This window comes from Juglans microcarpa x Juglans regia, chromosome 7D (assembly GCF_004785595.1).
Source record: "Juglans microcarpa x Juglans regia isolate MS1-56 chromosome 7D, Jm3101_v1.0, whole genome shotgun sequence".
NCBI classification, from domain to species: Eukaryota; Viridiplantae; Streptophyta; class Magnoliopsida; order Fagales; family Juglandaceae; genus Juglans; species Juglans microcarpa x Juglans regia.
In genome coordinates this window covers 4054790-4076975 of record NC_054606.1, presented here as the reverse complement: position 1 = coordinate 4076975, position 22186 = coordinate 4054790, and the positions used below count along the sequence as shown (strand labels likewise).

The following is a 22186-nucleotide window of genomic DNA, read 5'->3' as shown; positions in this document are numbered from 1 at the left end:
TGTTCTTCATTCTTAATTTATATGCAACTCACAAACATAATTGATATATAATTGTTTATTTTTTCCTTGCATAATGGATTTTTTTTAGAGATTTTAAAAAATTCTGAAAAGAAAATACATACTAATTTTGGAACACATCTCAATAGGGAAAAAAAAAAGAAAAAAAAAAAAGAGAGAGAAAAACCAGCAAGATTTCGGGGTTAACATTGATGTTCTTCCTTTCAGCCTGTTTGGTTGGACTACACTGAGATCAACTCAGTGCAATTTAATTTTAAACTGAATCTAACATCTAAACATTAACTCTCAAACCACTATGCTTCGTTTGGTTAATGAACTAGTTCAATTGAGTTCAGTCTAATTTTAACCTGAGTCTAATATCCAAACATTCAACTCTTAAATTACTAAACTCATCCCAACTCAAAACCTTCTTATACATGAGATCCACAACCTTTTTCAACTTAAAATATCTTTATATGTAAGACTCACAACCTTATTCAATATCCTATAAAAAAGTGTTAAACTCATCTTAACTTCCAAACAAACTTTAAACTCAGTTTAGATGGGTCTCACATAATTCTCTTTACTATTCAATTCACTATTATTCATAAAAAACTCAATTCAACTGAGCTCAGTTTAACATCTAAACGTAGTTTAAACTTATCTCAACTCAAAACCTCTTTATATGTAAAACCCACAATTTTGTTCAACTCAACACATCTTTATACACAAGACCCACAACCTTTTTCAAATTTCTATAAATATATCTAAACTCATTTTAATATCTAAATACATCTAAATTTATCTTAAGTAGACCCTACAAAATTTATTCCACAATCTCAACTTACTACTATTCATAAAGGCTCTCCCGTGAGGCCACTCTTCACTATTTGCAGGGGAAAAAAGAATAGATCATGTTGTCAATTGGTTTACACAATTCACTGCAGGTACAAAATAGCTCATGTTGTCAACTATGTCCAGTGAATTCTAGAACTCGTTCTTTTTAAGGTCTGCAATCTGTGTTTATGATCGATATACAAAGCAGTAAAATCGTGTCCACCATGTCCCAAGACCCGGCTCCACGCTTTCCAGGTTGATAGAAGCAATGGAAATCTTCAAGTTTGAGATAAGAAGTCAGTTCACTTTGTGATCCTCGGAGGCATCAATAGAAGAACAAGACAGGATTATCTGACATATGTATACTATTTTCTTCTAGGCGGATCCCGGCTGAGTCCATGCTTCTTTAATATTTTGATATAACTTTTCATGAGGGTAAACTTGTTACTCCCAAGATGATAGAAATAATCCCACGGATATATTCCAGTTTTATGCAAATCATCGAAGACAATCCTGAAACATCCACCCAATTATCAAAGCATCACATCATCAACATGACAAAAATGCTAACAGATATATCTCTGAAGAAAAAAGTTTAGAGAGTAATGCCAAAGCTTAAAGTACCTTACCCCATAGTTTCCTACAGGTTCTGCCGACATGATTCCCACATGACGCCTTCCTGATATTACCTGGTTCAGGTAAAGTAGTATTCATGGATGAAACATAAAATGTGATAATCAGCTCATTTGGAAATTTCTCAAGTTTCTGTGTGGAAATATCAGCATAAAGTAAAAAGATAACTCCATTGCAGTGGTGCACTCCAAAAAGCATATAAATGTCTAGCTCCAAAGCTATAAGAAAATATCAAAACGACCTTCTAAGTGAGGTTCTTTCCCTTGGTGAAAGGAGCCTTGCTTCAGGATATGCATTTCAAGAGAGCAAGTTTGACATGACTAATGCATCAACCGCATTATTTGGCACCTCATTGCTCTTGATAGGGTTCATCCATATTCACACATATTGGTGAGATTAGTTATGGATCAAAACCATTAAAATAAAAAATAATAATATATATAGACATCTTCCAAATTTGGTTTGAATTAGTGGGAACCATATGAATTATATTTGTTCTTGGACTTAAATGTTGGCACGTACGTACAAGGACAAAAATAGAGCAACTCTATAGTCCACATAAAAGAGCGTTTGACTTGAAACTTCCACTTTGATATAACTTTTATGGATGAGACCAACATGTCAAATGGAAGTCACCTATTGTAGTTTATCCCATTTTTTAATACACCAGATATCTTAAATGAGAAGGTAAAATTATAACTGCCACTTCATTTGGAAAATTCCACCAATACTGGGAAAGACCAGCAGAGGAGCACAAATTCTATTTTTTATACTAGTCAAGGAACAACAAATTTTAAGTATAAAGATGAAGATTGTACTAACAATCACCTTTTCACCCCCAATAGACCTGATCTTTCCGTCAACAGCTGGGCTGTTAACTCTTAGAAATTCAGCTGGCAAATTAAACACACTACCATCAGCAAATCCCACCTCTACCTGAAATAAAGGTTCAGAAACTTAAATAACGGAAAGTAACATAATTCATCACGAGCCTCAACACATCAGAGAATTTAGCATAGCCATCCTAGCCTAGCACTCCAGATATTATCAAACTTCCCACATCATCTTATAAAATCTAGAATTCTTTTTTAACTCTGCAGGGGTGGATCTAAAAGGCTGCCTTGGAGAGGTTCCCCGACATTTAAAAAAAAAAAAAAAAAAGGAAAAAAAAAACCCTACTAATTCATCATTCAAGAGAGTTATACCTAGCATTGAAGTATGTCCGTAATTAAAAATTTTATAATATTTCATATGCGAATCCATCAGGATCCTAAAGGTTTCTCTTAGATTCCCAATTTCATTTTTTATTGAAAATTGTTTAAATCTAGTAACTCCTCAAAAGCAAAAAATAAAACACCAACTGCAGTATCTATTATCGGGGCCAACCCGGAGAATTTCACAGCAGTTTTAAAACCACACAAACTGGAAAATAATAACTGAACATCAAACAGGATTTGCTGTAACAGATAAAACTGACGCAGTTATATTTTTGTCCACATAAACTCTACCCTGTTTTTGCCACTAGAAATGAAAGTCACAAATCATCAGTAGAATCTGCTGTAACCTTAAAACTTCTCATGTAGACTTTAGTTATAAAAATCAGTTAAAGTTAGAATATATACTTTAGTTATAACTCAACAATCACAATGTGTGTGTGGCATGTCAATAAATAATAAAATTAAAATTAAATTGTGCGTAAAACAATATTGAAACACATGTGAACCACAATATGGAATTTGAAAAAAAATGGACCAAAAAAAAGGGACACCAAGAGAAAAAGCTTACACATTTAGGAGCATGAAGAGCAAATCTAGTGAGGCGTGGAGCATCCACAGCAGTGTGGATTCTTCGAATTGCTCTCTCTATTGCTAACATTGTTTCTCGGTGCTGCTGAGTCTCTACTCCTCAGTTTGTACGTAGGAAATCTGCATCATGGGTTAGTTTGTGAATTTGAATAGTATGATAGTGTCGGGGAAATTATGCTTTTGAGGCTTTATTTTTTTTATAAGTATGCTTTTGAGGCTTTGTATTCACTTTCTTAACATTCTTCTACAAAACAATGCAAGATCACTTGCTAACCTGGGTTTAGTTATTGATTTAAGCTATCTCCAAACATCATTTAAACAAATAAACATTCCTCTAACAATGCCGAGAACATTCTAACCAAATAACAAAAAATGACAAAAATGATACCCCAGCAACATCTCACCCCCTTGCATTCCTTTCATCGTATTATCACAAACAACCTATATTTCCTAAATTACAACCATTGCATGAACTGTCGACATTCACATTTGAATCAGTCGCCAACCTAGGCCCAACCAATTCACACATAAGATTGTTTCATGTTTTTCATTTCCAAAAAAGTACATATTTTTTCTTTGCATTAATTGGATAACGTTGTCCCACTTAATTCTTGGATGGCCCCTAGTAAAACATAAAAAGCAATTGAAATACACAAATAAAAAAAAAAATGTTATATAGGATGAATAAAAGAGAACACGATAAAAAACCCTAAAAACTCAAATGCTTCATACATGGGTATAAGGCTTTGAGTAGTGTGCGATCACCACGTACAAACCCAGTTGGTGGAAAAGATATTCAATCGCCTTTGCAATTGGACTCTACCCCTACAAGCTACAGCTGCTTTACTGCTAACTCCTTTTCAAATATAGCTAGTTAGGAACCACGTCCACTTTCGCAACCCATTTTGCTCTTCAGGAAGATTTGAAACAAAGACCCACCCTGATGGAACCCTAAGCTTCGTATTGCATCACTAAAGTCTGAAGAACTTTATGCTCGCGAGTGTGGATGAGAGTGAGAGGGGGTGGGGGTATTTTAACAAACTAGGCGCATCATGACCCATAAAACCCATTTTATTTAATAAATAAATAAAAAATCTTCAATATGGTTAACTATGACCATGCCAAGACTCAATAACACCATCAATATTTCAAAGCAGCACTCAAAGAAAATAAATAGTTTCCTAAATAACATCTTTTTATAAACTCTTGTAACCTTAGACACTTATTCTACTACGCTCAAATACTCTCGTTCATGCTTCTTATTCTTGATTATCAGTTGAAACATTCACATTATCTGAAAATATTGTGGAGATAAGAGGTAAGTTATCAACAACTCAGTAAACAACAAACATATACTAGTATGTAAACATGAGTCATTTACAGAGTTTCAGAATGCAGAACAAAACACTTGAGTTTCCTAAATGCAGAACCAAAATATGTTATCAATATCAAAGTGACAGTTTAAAATATTCATATCAAAAGTCGTTTGGCATAACATAACTGAACATTATCATCTTATCATATCATATCATATCAGAGCATTATATTAGAACAAATGCCATACTTAACTCCCGTGGTAGGATTGTGCTATCCCTGGTGGTCAAACCAGGCAGAGACATAAGTGAATCTTCCATTTATCATTCTCGGAGTCCCGAGTGTGCACACAAAAAAGAGCACACAGAAAACTATTTTGTTTCCAAAATGAGTGCACTAAGAGAAGATAAATTAATACCAACCCAAACAGGGACCACAGTTTTACACCTGTGGTAAGGTCAGAGTAGAGCAGAAACAGAGCCAGATACAAAATCAAAATGTCATGCCAAAAGTTTTCATATGTCACATTATATCAAAACAGAGTATTGAACAGAATTATATCATCTTCACATAATCAAAACATATTCAAAACATCTTTATATAATCATGCTCAAATTTTCAGATTTCAAATTTACTCTTTTTATACCACTAAGAACAGAATGTCAAAAATTTACTCATGTCTACACTATTCATGATAGAAAATACTTCTCTCTTTTATACATATTTCGTGAGTAATAGAGATCAAATAATTGAGATTGTTTATTCCGACCAAAAAAATAATTGAGGTTGTTTCAAGTTTCTTTTCATAACAAAATATGCATATTTTCATAAATCAACATCGGTCCATTTCTTTTTATGCAAGTCTAGTACAGGAACCTTGCTTACCTGACTCTTGCAGCGTATTATCTAAGTCTTAAGTCCGACTTTTAATAGTCTCACCACCTAAATAAAAAAATATTTACTAATGGCCCGTTTGGATAGTGAGATGAGATGAGACGAATTGAGATGATTTATGAATAGTAGTGAGATTATTAGTTGAAATAAAATGAGATGATATGATTTCATCTCACATCTGTATCTAAACGAGTCCTAAGTGTTAATAACGAAACAAGCACCACAACTAACTCTGCCAACTAATCCCAAACAAGAACAAGTCTAACTTCCACTAACAAAAAATCCATAGCCCGAATGACAATTTCAACATGTACAACTCCATCGTAATACATCAATTCTTAAATACATGAAACTACCTCCAATAAACAATACTTAACAATTTAGCTCATTCTCCTTAGATTTATTTCACCGTTCACAATACCTATGTCAACAAACTATACAGTCAAAAACACTTACCCCTCGCTTTACCCAACCAATAACTGATTTACATTTGCCTCGACATGTCCAACAGCCAAACAACAAAAATTCAACCCCAAACAGTCATATAACTCAACTCCAACAGCAACTTATAAACCTACAACCAACGTCAACTCAACAGCCAATATTTAAACCCGAAACAGTCAACCAACAACCCCAGATAGTCACATAACTCCAACCACAACACAACACCCGAACAGTCACATAATGTGTAACATACAGGTCCAAATTTAGAGCTTAAAATTAGTATTAAATTTTTCTTATTTTATTTTATCATTATTTTAGGAAATGTGCTAACAGATAAATTAAAACAGTGATTTTCCCTATCAAAATCTTTGCATAGTCATCCATTACATTCTCATATTGAAATAGGTTTCTAGTTTAAAACTAAACTCCATCTCAAACTCTTCAAAAATCCTCTCAGCGTTCGTATCTTCGTAGGAATAATTTCCTAAGTGTAGACAACTTCAAACACTAGCATATCTCCCGAGGACTCAAGCCATTCCTCTCCCCATCGTCTATAAAATCCTATGAAACCCTTTGATTTAAACATGCAAAAATACCTGGAGGAAGACCTCACTTTCACATAAGCTTAATACTTTACCCAGCCACCGCTGACCACCCTAAGACGTCGGAGCACTACCCTGGCTGCCCAGAAATCGCCGACTAGCCCAATCCCGCTGAACCCATTCCTTTTCGGTAAGTCCCCGACGAGATATCTCTCTCCTCCCTTGATTTTCAGTTCTCAGTCTAACTCCCTCACTCTCTCTCTTGCATCGCAGCACTGCCAAAGGACCCAGTCACGTCGCCGGTCGCTTCCAGCCACCGTCGCCTCAGCCTCCTTCCCTCGGTGAGTCCCCTGTTATCGCACGACTCCCTCCCATAATCAGGAGCTCTCTGTGTCTTGGCCTTGTGCCTTCCAGAGAGCTTCTTTCTACCTCTTAATCTAGGAATGGGCCTTCGGCCTTAAGCCTAGTCAGTCGAATGCCTCATTATTTTCTGAATGGGTTGAATCAATGTGGGCCTGATGTTTATTCTAGGCTCGTATTTCACAGAGAAACTCAATTACACTACTAAAATATTTAGTCATGATTAACTATATATTACAGGCATTTATTAATTTTGCAATGAAACAAGATAACTACCATGTTAAAATTCTAATTTTGTTTTAATCACATAAACAACCACGACACGTTTTTATAGAAAATTAGTAACATCGAGTGCCTCGTATAGGTAACGCACTACAAGTTAGAAATCAGGAAGCAGCGCTAAGAAGTAAATAGTATGATCATAAAAATGCATGAGTACTGTGAATAATATTGTTATGTATAAAAATATGATGTGCTTATGATGGTTTCTACGCTACGCTACGAGACAAGTCAATGTTAGATTCCATTTCACGATCTTTGATAAAATATGAGATTATGCTTTAATGATTGAATGTTACTAAAATCATATGGAAGCCATAAGATGTTCATGTAGTAATTCAAGTCAAGTATGCCATGTAATTGAATAGCCAGATTATGCAAGTCATGTTCATGTAATACTTAGATTATATATGTCATGTTCATGTAGTACTTAGATCATATATGCCATGTTCATGTAGTATTCTGATCATGTATGCCATGGAATGTCATAGAATGTTCAGATCATGTTATGTTATGTCATGTCATGTTATGTTATGTTATGCCATGTACAAGAAAATGTCATATTATGCTATGCTATATACAAGAACATGCCATGTTATGTTACATCATGAACAAGAATATGCCATGTTAGAAAAGTTTATGAAGCCTAATTCATGCATTAAGAAAGATAAAAAATTTTAAGACAGTGCCATGGACTCAAGCATGGTTAATCACAAGTTAAGTGAAACACGAACTCAAGTGTGTTTTACTCCATGTTATGCCAGTTAAGTGAAACACGGACTCAAGCTTGTTTCGCTTCATGTTATGCAAGATAACTGAAACACAGACTCAAGCGTCTTTCACTCCATGTTATGCCAGTTAAGTGAAACACGGAAGTGAAACACGGAAGTGAAACACGGACTCAAACGTGTTTCACTCCATGTTATGTCAGTTAAGTAAAACACGGACTCAAGCGTGTTTCACTCCATGTTAAGACAAGATAAACAAGTTATCATGTATTCATGTTACATGTTTGTCATGATTATATACGCTTCCGCTCATGTTAATGATGAATATATATGCTATGCGAATATGTGACAGTATATGTATGTATGCAAAGTTTTTCAAAAAGGTTATGTTACGTGTATGATTGTGAATCTGTGATGTTGTATGTATGTTATGAAGAGTCTTTAGAAAGTAAGTCCATGCTAGACTAAATTATATTTTACGGTACGATATGCTACTTACTAAGTATTCGACTAATTTTTGTTTGTCTTCATGTTTTCTTCTATGTCTAATTCTCACAGATGATGATTATGATGACGTAGAGCTAAATGGCCAGGAGTAGATATAGTACAAAGACTCAGGAAGGAATAAGTGATATTCACACAATAATTAGATTTCTTTTATGTCATTCATAGGATTAGTTTATGTTCTTTTACTTTACGTTCAGTTTCTGAAACAATCATGTTCAATTCAGTTTTAATATTTTGATACTTTTCAATAAATAAGGTATTTTAAGATATGAATCTCTTTACCGGATATTATGTTATGAATGTTAGTAATATTTCTATCTTACGGGAATTGGGTGTTACGTAATGACCAAAACAGCCAACAAATCAACCCAACCAGCAACACAAACAGCCACAATTTCCTCATGTCCAACATTGATATAACTACCACAAACAAACACCATAACTTCACATAAATCACATATTTATCATACAAATCTAATAGTCACAGAAGTACAATGCAAAGTATAGAATAAATACTCAAAATTATTATACCTAATTTAGTGCGGTGACCAGTGGAATTAGAGAGCAAAATATGCTGCCTAGAAATGAAATCACTGCCTTGTGATCCATCAACAATGTCAAAAGCCGAATTTATTCAATGGGGTAAAACGTTGCAGTGAGGACTAGAATTTGAACGCTCAACAGAGAGGAAATACCTTGGCGGCAAGAGGGGTGGGCCCTTGTCCGTCACAGCACAAAAATAATGAGAGTGGGCTTCAGTCTTGGTAGTGCACGGAGGCGTTTGCTCGTGGTGCTGGGGTCTTGTGCAGCGACGGGGATAAACTACCATGGACGAAATTTAGAGAGAGAGAGAGAGACCTTTACCAGCGTGAGGAGAGTCAACCGACAATGACCCTTGACAGTGGAGATGCACGGCGTGGTGAAAGAAAGGGGATGATCTATGCGTGAAAGAGAGAATTTTGTGGGGAGGGTGTGAGGCACGGAGGTACAAGGAACGAAGGGAGTGAGAGCATTGAGAGGGGTGGGGTAATTTGTGCGAGAGAAAGGGAAGGTTGTCACACGTCTATAAGACCTAGTTTGGCAGCCAAGAGTACTTCAAGTACTCTCAAACACTCTCACTACTATTTTTTACTTTATTATTACTTTTCACTTACTTTTTCTACTATTCATTATTTTTCACATACTTTTTACTATTATTCAATATTCTATTATTAATTTTTCAATACTATTCACAAACATTCTTAACACTTCTCAGGTATTCTCACTACCCAAATTAGTGACAGTAGGGCCAAATTCATAGTGGGCTTGGTTTGGGTAATAAGAGTTTAGTAATTGGGCTCAGCTTGTGGGCCAAAGTCATTACCTCTTTTATTTGCATGTTTTTGTTGAGTCGGGCAATGGCCCATTTATTGTTTGTTGGAATTGTATTAGTTGTTGTACTGTTGCTGTTGAAAAATTCTATTCATCAACTCCATACACCACACACCATACTTTTTTTTTATCTTATTTTATTTTTTTCACTTATCAAATGTATGGTATATAGATGATGAGTTGAAGAATTCAATAAATTTAAGAAGAATAAAATAAAATAATTAAAAAAAATGTGTGGTGTATGGTGTATGAAAATGATGAGTAGCAAAACTATTTATTGTTTGGTTAAGTTGGCCTGTGACCTAAGAGCTAGAGAGGGAAGTCAGTATATATAGCAGAATGATGCACTTGTATCGGTAGACAAAAACTTAAATCAAATTCCTTATTTTCTTTTCTATCATCTTCATCTTCTATCTCTATTTTCTAAAGGTGCTCCCCTTGAAGTGAGCCATTTTCAGTGCATTTCTTTATCGAGTATTTTTGAGGTGTTCCAAAGATATTGTGAGGAGGCACGGTGAGGCAGAGTGAAATGTATCTGAGGGGGGTGAGAGAAGTGGCAAAGCCACGTACTGGCGTTGCTCAGGCAGTGGTTGTGTTTACGACAATGAAGCTCGGGGACTCACTAAATCACGACACCAACGACACGTAGAAGCTCGTAGAAGATGAGGGAGAGTTTGATAGTGGGTTTGTTGAGAGACTTAGGGGGAGTGAGGAACTGATTGAAGTGGTGTGGGGAAGGTGGGATCGGGGAAGGAGAAAATGGGGGAGAGGGATTTGGGAGGGACAACCGTCGGGGAAAGGGAGAGCATAAAGAGGAAAAGGAAGAAGAGGGAAAATAGGAGGGGTACTGACCTCCAGGAAACGACGTCGTTTCCTTCTCTAGCAGGTTAGGCTTCAGGTGGCTTGGGCCTAGGCTGGGTGTTACACATTTACTGTAAGGTCTTGATTTCTTAACCAACTCAATCTATTTCAAGAGCCGAATTTGTGATTCGAATGGAAACAACAACAATAAATAAATAAAATTTGAATTGGAAATGATTGGGTAACTATAAGGCAGCTAAGTTAATAACTGATGGTTTGATGACATATAATTTGGTTTTTCAAATAAAAAATTTGGGTTTAAACCTTTCAACCCCTTGTATAAAAAAGACTATAAGGCAGATAAATAAATAAAATTAACAATGATAATTTTTTTCTAATCAAACATAATAGTTTAGTCCAAGATAAATGATATTTGCAATTGTAAATGTGCAAGCACCGTACAATCTTTTTGAAAAAATGAGTAATTACGAGACCCACATGTAAAAAAATCTAAATTTTTAATAGTGGATCCCATTACTTTTTAAAACGATTGTGCAGCGCTTACTTGCTCCATGACTGTATCTAGCAGTACTCGAAATGATAACAATGTTTTCTATGTTCTGGACCTTCTGGTTGTAGTTGGGTCTGTCTCCATGGTCTAACCTCGATCTACTAAAATTTCCAGAACTTGGTCACGAGGCTTTTAACAACAAAGGGCCACACTTGCATAGCCTAATTAGGTCTTAGGTCCGGATTGGGCTCTACGAGACTTGACTGAACTGGTCAGTCGAGTGTTTTTCCTTTGTCATTGTTTTTTAAAGAACCAGATCTAGTGGCAGACACAATTTTGTTCAGGAGTCGTTTTTTTTTTTTTTTTTTTTTTTTTATTTATCGCGTGACATATTTATGTAAAATAAAAAAATAGATTAAAAAATAAAAAAACATAACTATATATAAGAGCTCGATATATGCTACATACGCGTAAAAAATAAAATTCTAAAAACACAATTTAATATATATTTCAAATTTATGATAATAATATTTCATGGAATAATATTCACCTATTATAATTTTTGTAATGAAATATTTATAATTTGAGTAATACTATACACCACACTCTCATCTCGCTACGTGAGATGCGACACATTTATCACCATTGAATGATAAAGAATCATTTAATAAATGATTATCCGATGGTGATAAATGTGTCACATCTTACATATCGGGATGAAAGTGTGATGATAGTGTAGTGTATATAGTTTTCCTTATAATTTATATTTTTGAAACTATCAAGTGATATTTTAGAATGTCATCTTTTATTCTAGTTTGTAATCTAATTTGTTAAATTTCATATAACAAATTTAACATATCTCAATTATAATTATAACATTGAGACATTAAATAAAATTTTTCTTGCTCAATGAAATCTAGAGGATAAAATCTTTCAACTGTCTTCCATATAGATAATCAACCTTAGATGATTTTTTTTGTATTTTTACTTTGGATTCCATATTAAAAAGCCTAATATTGTATACAAAAAAAAAAAAAAAAAATTTGGGATCCATTTTAATAAATTTATTATTTATCCTAAACTTAATTTAAATTAATTTTAGCGACACCACGTCCTTGAAAATAAATAAATATATAGAAATTATACAAAATTTTGGGATTATAGGAAAAAAAATTGGAGAGAGAGATTTCTAGATATATTTAAATTTTATGAAATTGTAGAGAGCATATGGAGATTATAATTTTTTTGTTGGGGGAACATTCTCTATATTTATAACATCATAAATAAAATTTAGGAGGCATTTTGAAATTTCAAAAAATTTTGGGGGTGCGCCACTAACAGGATCAATCAATTTTATTATTCAAGAAAAATAAAAAATTTAGTCTCGTAGCTATAATAAAACAGGATGACAATTTTATTGTGTGTTTGGCTAGTATATGAACATCTGAATTATCTTCTCTTGATGAATGTATACTACATTTCATAAAAGTTGAGAGTCTACTGTTTGTATTAGAGTAGTACTTCATGTACTTACAGTTTTATTTATAAGACTTATTTTGTTAATTTTATTTTGAAATTCAAACTTTATAATTTTTAACATATCAATAATTGACATGTGGAGAAATAAGTTTTGTGTAAATTTTTCTTAAGTACATTTAACATTTTCCTATATACATTAATTAATGCGCAATATATCATGTAGACTTTAACAAATATTGTGGTTTTGGTAATATTTTTCTTAATTAAAGATTGGTAAAGAGGATCAAATGTTCCATATTTTTACCTAAAAACATAATTATAATAATACTCGGAAGCTTTTGTGGGAAAGAGCCGAGATGAGAATACATATAATAGAAAAGATGCAAGATCAAATGTCTCATAAACTGACGTGATTTCATATGAATTCATTATATCTACTTCATAATAAAAGTAACTTTATAATATGATACACATTAACATGATTTCATCTGATCCATTAGATTTACTTTATAATAAAAGTAACTTTATAATATGACGAACCATATGAAATAACGTCAGTTTGTGAGATTACTTTTATGTAATTCATTTGTGATTAGAGTATTTTTCATTATATTATACCTATCGAAACATAGAAGAAATAGTTTTATCACTATGTCAGCCCCCTTCGTGATGGCTTTGGTAGAGCTTTGAGTTTGAAAATAGTTGTATTGATCTCTTATGTTTTGATCATAAGCTTCAATATTTCTTTAAAAAATGGTAGGACCAAAACAAGACAAGTTCTCTTCATATAGATCCTCTCATCATAACAATCAGGCATACATGAAACATAGTATTTTCATTTTATCTTTCTGGTATGCATGAGAATCTGATATTTAATTAGAAATTCATGCATCCAACAAGAACGTACTAAACATATCAAATTATCAATTGAAAAATTCTAATGAATCATATGCATCAAACCGTAATACACATGGCACAAAAATAGGGTTAATAAATCCCAATATTACTCATTTTTCTTAGCAACATGGTTACTTCTTTCAAGGGCTCGTTTGAATAGTGAGATGAGATGAGATGTGATGATTTTAGTTGAATTGAATAAAATATTATTTTTAATATTAGTATTGTTTTAAGATTTAAAAAAGTTGAATTATTTATTAAATTTTGTTTGCAAATTTAGAAAAATTATAATGATAATATGAGATGAGATGAGGTGAGGTGGTTATTGTATCCAAATGAGCCCTAAATTAATCTATTATTTTTCCAATGTTTTCTTGCGTGTTTAGTATTATTTATTATTATTTTTGTTGAAAATAAATAAAAATAGGTTTCTATATGTAATGAATATTATGAACAGCTAGAGAAAACATTATAAAGAAAGAGAAAATAAAATAAGAAAGTAAATAAATACAAGATCTTATAATAAAAGTAGTATTTTAATAACAAATAAATGTTATAACACCTTTTTATTTTATTTGTTGTTCTATGTCCAATCTAAATTTTGAAGTTTAGAAATAAAAAATAAAAAATCAATAAATAGCAAGTAATGCTTTGTTTTTAATTTTTTAATTTTTATTGCGTAAAAGAAATTTATTTTGTGAAAACTATACCTATATATTTATATATATTAATTTTATATATAAGCCTCAGCTCTCACATCACTTCGGACACTTTCTCGCCACAGGATCTCAAATCGTTCTCTCACCTAAAAACCCTAACCCAAATCTGTAATTCCCAGTTCGACCCCTTCCTCTCATCTTTGAATGAATTAGATTCATTTTCTAGGGGTTAGACTCTCTCCTCAAATCCTTCATCCATGGCAGAAGTCATGAACATGCCCCGCGACTCTCTCGACCAGTCCCCCAAGCCCTCCGCCAATGACGAGCAGCCGCCTCCCCCTCCTCCCCCGCCGGTTCGTAGAAGGGAGAGAGACTCGAGGGACAGGAGGGACGAGAGGGACCTGGATCGCCCCCCGAACCGCCGCGATTACCACGACCGAAACATGTCTTCACCCCCGCCCCCGCCTCCTCCGAGGGAGAGAGACAGGGACTACAAGCGCCGCCGCAGCCCCAGCCCCACTCCCTACCGCGACCGCCGGTACTCTCCTTCTCGACGCTCTCCTCCGCCTTTTAAGCGCTCGAGGCGTGGGAGCCCCCGCGGTTATGGACCGGACGATAGGTAGGACATTAAATGTTTTTCCCCCTTGTATTCATCTTCCTCTGTTTTTAATTATCGTTTTGTTTGAGTGATTATGTGCTGCTTTTTTTAATGTTCGTGTTTGGGGATTATTTTCTCCGTTCCTGCATATGTTATGCTTCTGAATAGAAATTACCCATCATTCTATATCAAGGGGCTTGAAGTGCCACGTTGGCTACAACCATTGGCCTACTTGCTATATGTTAACAACAGTTCAGGGTCCTTAGGGACGGGAACGGACAGTCTGTGTGCAAAGTGGCGGTAGGAACGTATTCTCGTTTTATGATTCTTGATTATCCTTGTCATCATTGGTTGGGGAGAGCTAGGATCTATCGACTGTAAGAACAACACAATGCTTTCCACTTTCTTTTGGAAATGTCAACCCTGCTTACAGCTAAAAAAGGGGTTGGAGGGGTCGGAATATTGGCACATGCATTGCCATAAGGCACTGTTGCTAACATAGATTGGTTATGACTTCCGCAACAGATGAGCAAACATGGGCGTTATTTTTGATAAGTAATAAGAAAACTTTATTGACAAGTAAATAGGCATAGCCCAAGTATACAAGAGAAAACACCTAAATACAAGCTAGGAACTAGAGTGGGCTAAAAGCAAATCATGAAAGTTCTAATCCTCTTCCCTTTTCTCATCCCCTTTGTTTCAGGTATATGTTCAAGTATACCAAGAAAGTTCACGTGTTTCACATGGTAGCATTGAGTTGTTTCCTACAATCTTGTGATATCACTTGTTTTCTTATTTTCCCACTTCATATTTTTTATTTGAGGTCTTATTCCATAGACTAGTTGAACTTCTCTATTCTTATGGCGCTCATCATTTATTCTTCAGGATTGATTTGCAGAATTTAGCATGTTAATTAGCTTTTAATAAATTAGCTTATGAAATAATATTTAATTTAAGTGGACCAATGTTTTGAAGTGGGAAAATAATATTTATTTGGTTATTTTAATGATGGTTCAGGTTTGGCTATGATTATCTTGGTGGATATGAACGTGGGATGGGAGGACGACCTGGGTATGCTGACGAAAAATCTCATGGTCGGTTTATGAATCGTTCAGTAGGCACATATCAAAATGGACCTTCTGGTATGTAAGTTTTGATAGTTTATACATCTTCTTGAAAATAAAATCTCTGTTTCACGCATATCTAAGTCAAAACCAATATGCAAAATGTGCAGTCTGTCTAAAGTTTAAATATCAGAATAAAGCAATGATAAGTTGTAGAGAACAAAAAGCCAATCTGGATTAATGGAAGTTCCATGAAATAACCTTTGTGCGTGTATCAGTTGTTTTGTCATGCTTATCATATTATTTTCTCATGTCCTCGTGTTGTGTGTCTGTGGTTATTCTTTCTTTTATTTTTTTGGGCAGACTTTGAATCAAACCGTGCTGGTTATGCAGATTCATCAAACACAGGGAGTACACAACGGTTAGATTTCTATATGTCAGCTTTTGATCATTACTGGAACTACATTTAGCTCCTGTGTTTCTTTTTTTGCTCGATTAGATGTGTTCCTGTTTTTCTTTGTATTAAGAAAGTCTTGGAATGCCTATGTCATGCTATACCCATTTGTGTTGTTTTGACAGAAAGGCTGAGGCAATCAAAAAAATATAAAAATGGTTGAATGCCACATTATGCTAGTTTATTTGCTTTTTTTAGCTATTGTCCTGGAGATATTTGCGGCTATCTTGAGCCGCACATTCAGGCTTAAAATTGAATTGCGTGATTCTTAAATAGAGGTTTGGAGCTATTGAAGGTGTTGGCATAGACTTTGGCATATATCTTTGCTAGACTCAAGTACACAAGGGACTTGGGAACCTAATTAGTCATTTTTTTTTGGAGGTGGGGGAGGAACCGAGGAAGGTACTTCTTGTTGATATTAACATTATTTGTTCTATTTTAAAAAAAAATTATGAAAATTTGTAAGATTTATTAGGAAAAGTTGAGTTATATGGCACACAGAATGTGTGCTAAATTAGTCTTGAGGATTAAAAGCAAGATAAAACTGCACAACAAATTTTTTTTTACACAAAAAAATTGCACAACAAATTTTAGAGAAGCACTATGAATACCGCCGAAAGCAATCATCTAAATAGTGAGCTCTGCTCTATTAGAAGTCCGAATTTTCCTTTCCTCTATATAGTTATTATAGTCTATATTCTTATGATCAATAAAATTTTGTTTTCCGGTCAAAAAAAGTTATTCTCATATTTTTTGGGGTTTAATATTTCTTTTCATAAAAAAAAAAAAGAATCATAGGCCCCAATTGTATTGGGGTGCATTACAAGAGTCCAGGTAACAGGGTTGAAGGCATGTTGCATTTGCATGGTATTTGGAGTTCCTCGTCTTTGAAAAATTAAAAGAATTACAGGCTTCAAAGTATTGCCAACATGGAACAATATGCTGATGGGAAAACATTGGGTGTTAAGGTGCCCCATGAAAGCTGCACTGGAAAAGATCCTCTCGTTTTGGAACTTTTTTAGAGAAGATTAATGTTGGCCGGTCTTTATGTGTAAAAGTCGCAATGAACAATCCATATATTACCACACTATTAAGATGAGGGCAATTTTTGGTTGTAGAGTTTTGTGGTCCTCCAGCAATGTGAAGACAGTTGTTGAATTAGTTTGAATCAGAAAGAGGAAGTTGAAATGTATAGCTGTACTGAAATTGTATACTAGCATTAGATGTGAACATTCTAATGGTAGAAGGATTAGGTTGATATCAGAAGTTGAGCTTCCCCTCACTAAGCTTTAAGTGAATGCATTCGATAGTATTTCTCAACTGGGCGGCGGGCAGGTTGCATTTTTTATTTTTTGGAAAATTTGACCTTTTATTTTACTTGTAACTTTTTTTTTGATAAGTAAGAAGTAAGTTTCATTGATATGAATGAAAGATAGGCATAGCCCATGTACACAGGGTTACTTGTAACTTGTCTGCATATAACTTTTTTGTCCCCTAAAAACTATAAGTATATAGCTGCATTGGAATTTTAAAGACACTTTCCTCTGGTCTGTCCTGTCTTGCAAAGACTTTGTGAATTATTTTTGTTGAACTCAAACAGCGGGAGTACCCAAGACCTGACTGAATTTTTTTAACTTCTAGAACCAACATAGTGGCCTGCACTTCATGTGGTCTAGGTTAATGAAGATTTTAGTTGTCCGGATTTATATATCAATATGGTGCTATATAAATATTGTTTCTGCCTTTTAATCTTTTAAGAAAATCTTTGATTACTCCTAAAAAATAACATATAAATTGTTTCAGGGAAGGGTTGATGTCCTATAAGCAATTCATTCAGGAGCTTGAGGATGATATCTTACCTGCTGAAGCCGAGCGTAGGTATATTCTGGAAAGTAAACAAGTTTGAAGCGGTTTTTTAATCTGAGCGCCTGCTAATTAATTGGCTGTTGATTTGGTCAGTAAATAATTTGCTTATTGTATCATTTAGGTATCAAGAATATAAATCTGAGTACATTTCTACTCAGAAACGTGCTTTCTTCGATGCTCATAAAGATGAGGAATGGTAGGTTCTGTTTTTGTGGGATTGATTTTAGCTGGTTCGTTTTTGACCATTTTGGTTCATCCATGTACTAGCTTTCCAATGTCAACTGTGTTTATAGATTTAATTATTTTAAGTTTATCTTTTGATGAAGGTTGAAAGACAAGTATCATCCAACGAATTTACTTGCTGTCATTGAAAGGTGAGTCATACAAATTATCTACTGGAACAAGGACAAACAAAAAAATGTTTTTGTCATCAATTTATCTTGGAATGACATAAAAAAGTGATCTTAGTTTGGTTAAAGGGTATGTGTGTGTAAAGGTTTTTTGTCTCTGCATGGGTATTCACTTGTGCATGCGCATACATGTATATTGGCTATAATGGAATCATTTGTGGGCTTAATAACTGTAGAGGGATTTATCGGGGCAAACTCATTCAACAGTCTTGTTTGGTCTTTTAACTTCTATGCCTTATAGGAGGAATGAATCTGCTCGACGGGTAGCAAAGGAGTTTATGCTTGATCTGCAGAGTGGAACACTTGACCTGTACTCTCTCTCCCCCCCTCAAAGAATTTTTTTTAAAAAAAGAAAAGAAAATGTTAGAAAACAGCAATTTTGCATCCTCCTAACTATGATATACATTTTGGGTTTTGTGATGCAGAAATCCTGGTGTTAATGCTTTGTCATCAAACAAATCAGGGCTAGCGAGTGATCAGAACTCAGATGATGAAGCAGAGGCTGGTGGTAAACGACGAAGACATGGTAGGGGACCAGTTAAAGAAAATGATTTTTCAGCTGCTCCAAAGGCCCCCCCTGTCAGTTCTGAGCCTAGACGAATACAGGCAGATATTGAACAAGCCCAGGCCCTTGTGCGCAAGCTCGATTCTGAGAAAGGAATTGAAGAGAATGTGTTACGCAGTATGGATCATGATAAGACCAGCAGTGATAAGTCGCACGGTGGATCTGTTGGTCCGATTATTATTATACGAGGCTTAGCATCTGTTAAGGGCCTAGAGGGTGTTGAGCTTCTGGACACACTCATTACGTATCTTTGGCGCATACATGGTTTAGATTACTATGGCATGGCTGAAACTAATGAAGCCAAGGGCTTTAGGCATGTAAGGCCAGAAGGAAAGAGTTATGAAGAAACAACTAAATCTTGGGCTGACTGGGAAAAGAAACTGGACTCATTTTGGCAAGAAAGGCTGAGAGGTCTGGACCCCTTGGAAGTAATGACTGCAAAGGAGAAGATAGATGCAGCAGCTGTTGAAGTTTTAGATCCACATGTAAGGAAAATAAGAGATGAGAAGTATGGATGGAAGTATGGCTGTGGAGCTAAGGGCTGTACAAAGCTTTTCCATGCTGCTGAATTTGTGCATAAACATCTGAAGCTTAAGCACCCTGAACTTGTGATGGAATTGACTTCAAAAGTGCGTGAGGATCTTTATTTTCAAAACTACATGAAGTAAGTTTAAGTTTTTTTTTTTTTTTTTGTTGATTTTATACGTCAGCAGTATTTTATCAATGAGATGATGTTGCTTCATTAATATGCAGTGACCCAGATGCTCCGGGTGGAACACCTGTCATGCAGCAACCTCAGGTATCCTTTGCCCAGGCTGTTTCTTATCTAGGCCCAATAAAAGTACTGTAAATAAATTATTCATGTCTTGTGTGATTGACGAAATGCTTCTTTACCTTATATCATAAATTACATGTACTATTTCAGAAGGACAAGCCACAGAGGCGGAGATTGGGTCTGGAGGGTCGACTGAGAGATGATCGTGGCAATCGGAGGGATCATGAACGGATTGATAGGGTTAATGATGGCGAACGGTTTGATAGGACTGATAATTCCCCTTCCCGTGATCGACAGTCTAAACCTGGCATCCTCGAAGTGGGGAATCATGACGAGTCAATGTATGATGCATTCAGCGGGCAGGGCATGAATGCTGTTGGCCCCTTTCCCTCAGATATTACTCCACCAGTATTTATGCCTGTTCCTGGTGCCGGGTTGGTTGCCCTCTGATACAATGCTTTACGTTCTTGTTACGAAAAACTTATATTTAATGTTGCAATTTATCTTAAACCTTACATGAACTAATTATTGCAGGCCTTTGGGACCCTTTGTTCCTGCTCCCCCAGAAGTTGCAATGCAGATGTTACGGGAGCAGGGGGGCCCATCCTCGTATGATGGAAGCGGTAGGAAAATGCGGCCTGGTCCTAGTATTGGAGGGCCAACACCAATTCTTGTTCCCCCTGCCTTTAGACCCGATCCTCGCCGGATGCGAAGGTGTGTATTTTTTTGGACTTTCTATGTTTCTGGGCTGTCAATTAGCCCCGATAAAACCAATAACTTCGTTGCTCAATCCCCCTCCTGTATGAATGCAAGTGATGCTTTGTTGTATTATGTTATTGTCAGAAAATTAATTGATTAGGGGATAATAATTAAATTAATGTCAATACCAGTTTCATACTTTACCAATGTTGTGAAGAAAGTGTTCTCTCACAACTTTTTGGCGTCAACCAACAGTGGCAAGAAGCCACTACTGGTGATTTGTGCACCTTTAGATTTCTTCTTTTAGAACTTGGCTCTTAATGTTGATGCCAAAGAATCTAGTGCAGAACTTGGGGATGGCACCACTAGATTGTTAAATTCCATTAATTTAAAAAAATAGATTTTTTTTTTTCTTTTTGTGGCCCGTGATTTGTAACTTGGTACGTGAGAATGTGCTTCTTTGTATTTTACATGATTGTGGTGGTGGTGGTGCAGTTATCAAGACTTGGATGCTCCGGAGGATGAAGTCACAGTGATAGACTATCGGAGTTTGTAAAGCCTCAGTAGATTAGTCTTTTCCCCCAAGTGCAGGACTACCTGGGATCTCTTCATCGAATTAGAGTGATCTTCTTTTGACATTAGAATTGTGTGGCTTCAATCTGAGAGTGGTAGCTCCTATTTGTACCAATAATTTATCGCTACTGTTTGTTTTGACTTTCACTTACAGTATTTGGGGACCTGAGCTGATGACTTGACATATACTACCAGTTTTTTCCAGATTGTAGGCCGTTAGATTTCTTAATTTGCCATGTTATCTGGTAAATAAAGAACATTATAGATTATTCAATGTGTATTGCACTAGCAGGGTTTGTTGATTTCTGTTGATACAATTTGAATTCAAAAATTTTTGTGAATGTCTGGCCAGAAATGAAGATATTTGTGAATGGAGGAGCTTTGTATATTGTGTGATTATTATTATTTTTTTTTTGCGTAGTGGGATTGATACAATCTAGGGTTCTTTACTCTTTTAAGTTCTCTACCCATCCTTAATCCTTTGGTGTCATGTCGGAGACAGATGAAGAATTGAGATGAGAGGGTAGAATAATCAAATGCAACATCAGCCGTAAATGGCACCACTTTCAAAGTCCTACTAACTCCCAATCATACTCATCTCCTTCCCATGCCATAAGAGCATTCAAGCAATATATCCTACCAACATGATTCAAATCTCAGAGTGGCCCCCAATCAAACCAGCAACTTCGTTAAATGAAGTTATCTTCTTGGCAGTTCTTCGTTCAGGGCTCCACACCATTCTTTTTTCTTTTTCAATCTGTCCAAAACATAGGGGTATGTGCACTCAAAAGACATTTTTTTAAATGTGCATTTTTAAAAAAAATGCAGTCTTGAGAACTGTTTTTTCTTTGGAAGTTGCAGTCTTGACTGTGATATATTTATATATGGTTCGTTTTACATATCATTTGCTGAATATAAACTATGCTTCTTCAAGTTATTGAAATTCCATTATTTTTTTAGAGCGTCGGAAGCATTTCGGTCAAACTTAACAGATGCCCTATTCATTAGTTTTTATATATCTGAGAAAATTGTAATAAAAGAGTTGACATCTCAAGCCTTCTAGAGCTATAGGTTATCTGAAGAAGAGAAGCTGAAGCATCACAGGTTCGTTCCAACGAGAAAAA

The 22186-nt window shown here is 35.2% G+C and overlaps 2 protein-coding genes across 7 annotated transcripts; one reads left to right on the top strand and one right to left on the bottom strand.

The window, feature by feature from the left end:
* Nucleotides 1-886: 886 nt before the first annotated feature.
* LOC121238719 lies at nt 887-6886 on the bottom strand. Of its 6 annotated transcripts, none has more exons than XM_041135713.1 (5): nt 6538-6886; nt 3253-3392; nt 2296-2403; nt 1459-1523; nt 887-1347 (listed from the first exon to the last, which is right to left on the bottom strand). In XM_041135713.1, the coding sequence occupies exons 2-5, from the start codon at nt 3340-3342 to the stop codon at nt 1200-1202; spliced, it is 411 nt and encodes a 136-aa protein (XP_040991647.1). In that variant the 5' UTR covers nt 3343-3392; nt 6538-6886; the 3' UTR covers nt 887-1199. The 6 variants fall into 6 exon arrangements, with proteins under 6 accessions (XP_040991647.1, XP_040991645.1, XP_040991651.1 ...); XM_041135711.1 differs by having other exon boundaries at nt 6521-6884; XM_041135717.1 differs by having other exon boundaries at nt 1464-1523; nt 6521-6884.
* Nucleotides 6887-14140: 7254 nt separating this feature from the next.
* LOC121238716 (serrate RNA effector molecule-like) lies at nt 14141-21336 on the top strand. The gene is made up of 12 exons (XM_041135707.1): nt 14141-14677; nt 15674-15798; nt 16084-16141; nt 17978-18052; nt 18162-18236; nt 18367-18414; nt 18692-18760; nt 18876-19679; nt 19769-19814; nt 19941-20224; nt 20325-20504; nt 20985-21336. Exons 1-12 carry the CDS (start codon nt 14316-14318, stop codon nt 21043-21045), a joined length of 2187 nt encoding a protein of 728 aa, XP_040991641.1. The 5' UTR covers nt 14141-14315; the 3' UTR covers nt 21046-21336.
* Nucleotides 21337-22186: the final 850 nt, after the last annotated feature.